General features: G+C 73.2%; 1 protein-coding gene across 1 annotated transcript in view; it reads right to left on the reverse strand.

Moving 5' to 3' along the window:
* Positions 1 to 280, reverse strand: part of SLITRK5 (SLIT and NTRK-like family, member 5) — a 3,704-nt gene that overhangs the window by 414 nt on the left and 3,010 nt on the right. The window contains exon 2 of the mRNA XM_010006361.1: positions 34 to 213. Coding sequence (XP_010004663.1) covers positions 34 to 213 — 180 coding nt within the window. The remainder of the gene's footprint in view (positions 1 to 33; positions 214 to 280) is intronic.

Consider the following 280-nt stretch of genomic DNA (forward strand, 5'->3'; position numbering starts at 1 on the left):
GCCGGCGGGGGTTGCGGTGCACCCCCCCCGGGCTGCAGGGGGTGGCTGCTGTAGGTGACCTTGAGCTCGTGGAGGTCTTTGTAATCCTCGCCCGCGTTGCCCTCCCGGGAGCGGTAGATGGGGTTTTTGCACATGTGGCCCAGGGGGTGCGGGATGTACTCGTAGACGTGGCCAGCGGGGGTCTTCACTTTGGGCAGCGCCGCGCCCCCCCCGCCGCCGCCGCCCTGGTGAGGAGGGTGTTGCTGGAGGGGCGGGGGGGGGGGGGGGTGGGCGGCGCCGG

The sequence above is a fragment of the Chaetura pelagica genome, unplaced genomic scaffold (assembly GCF_000747805.2).
Source record: "Chaetura pelagica isolate M959 unplaced genomic scaffold, ChaPel_1.0 scaffold29, whole genome shotgun sequence".
Lineage (NCBI taxonomy): Eukaryota > Metazoa > Chordata > Aves > Apodiformes > Apodidae > Chaetura > Chaetura pelagica.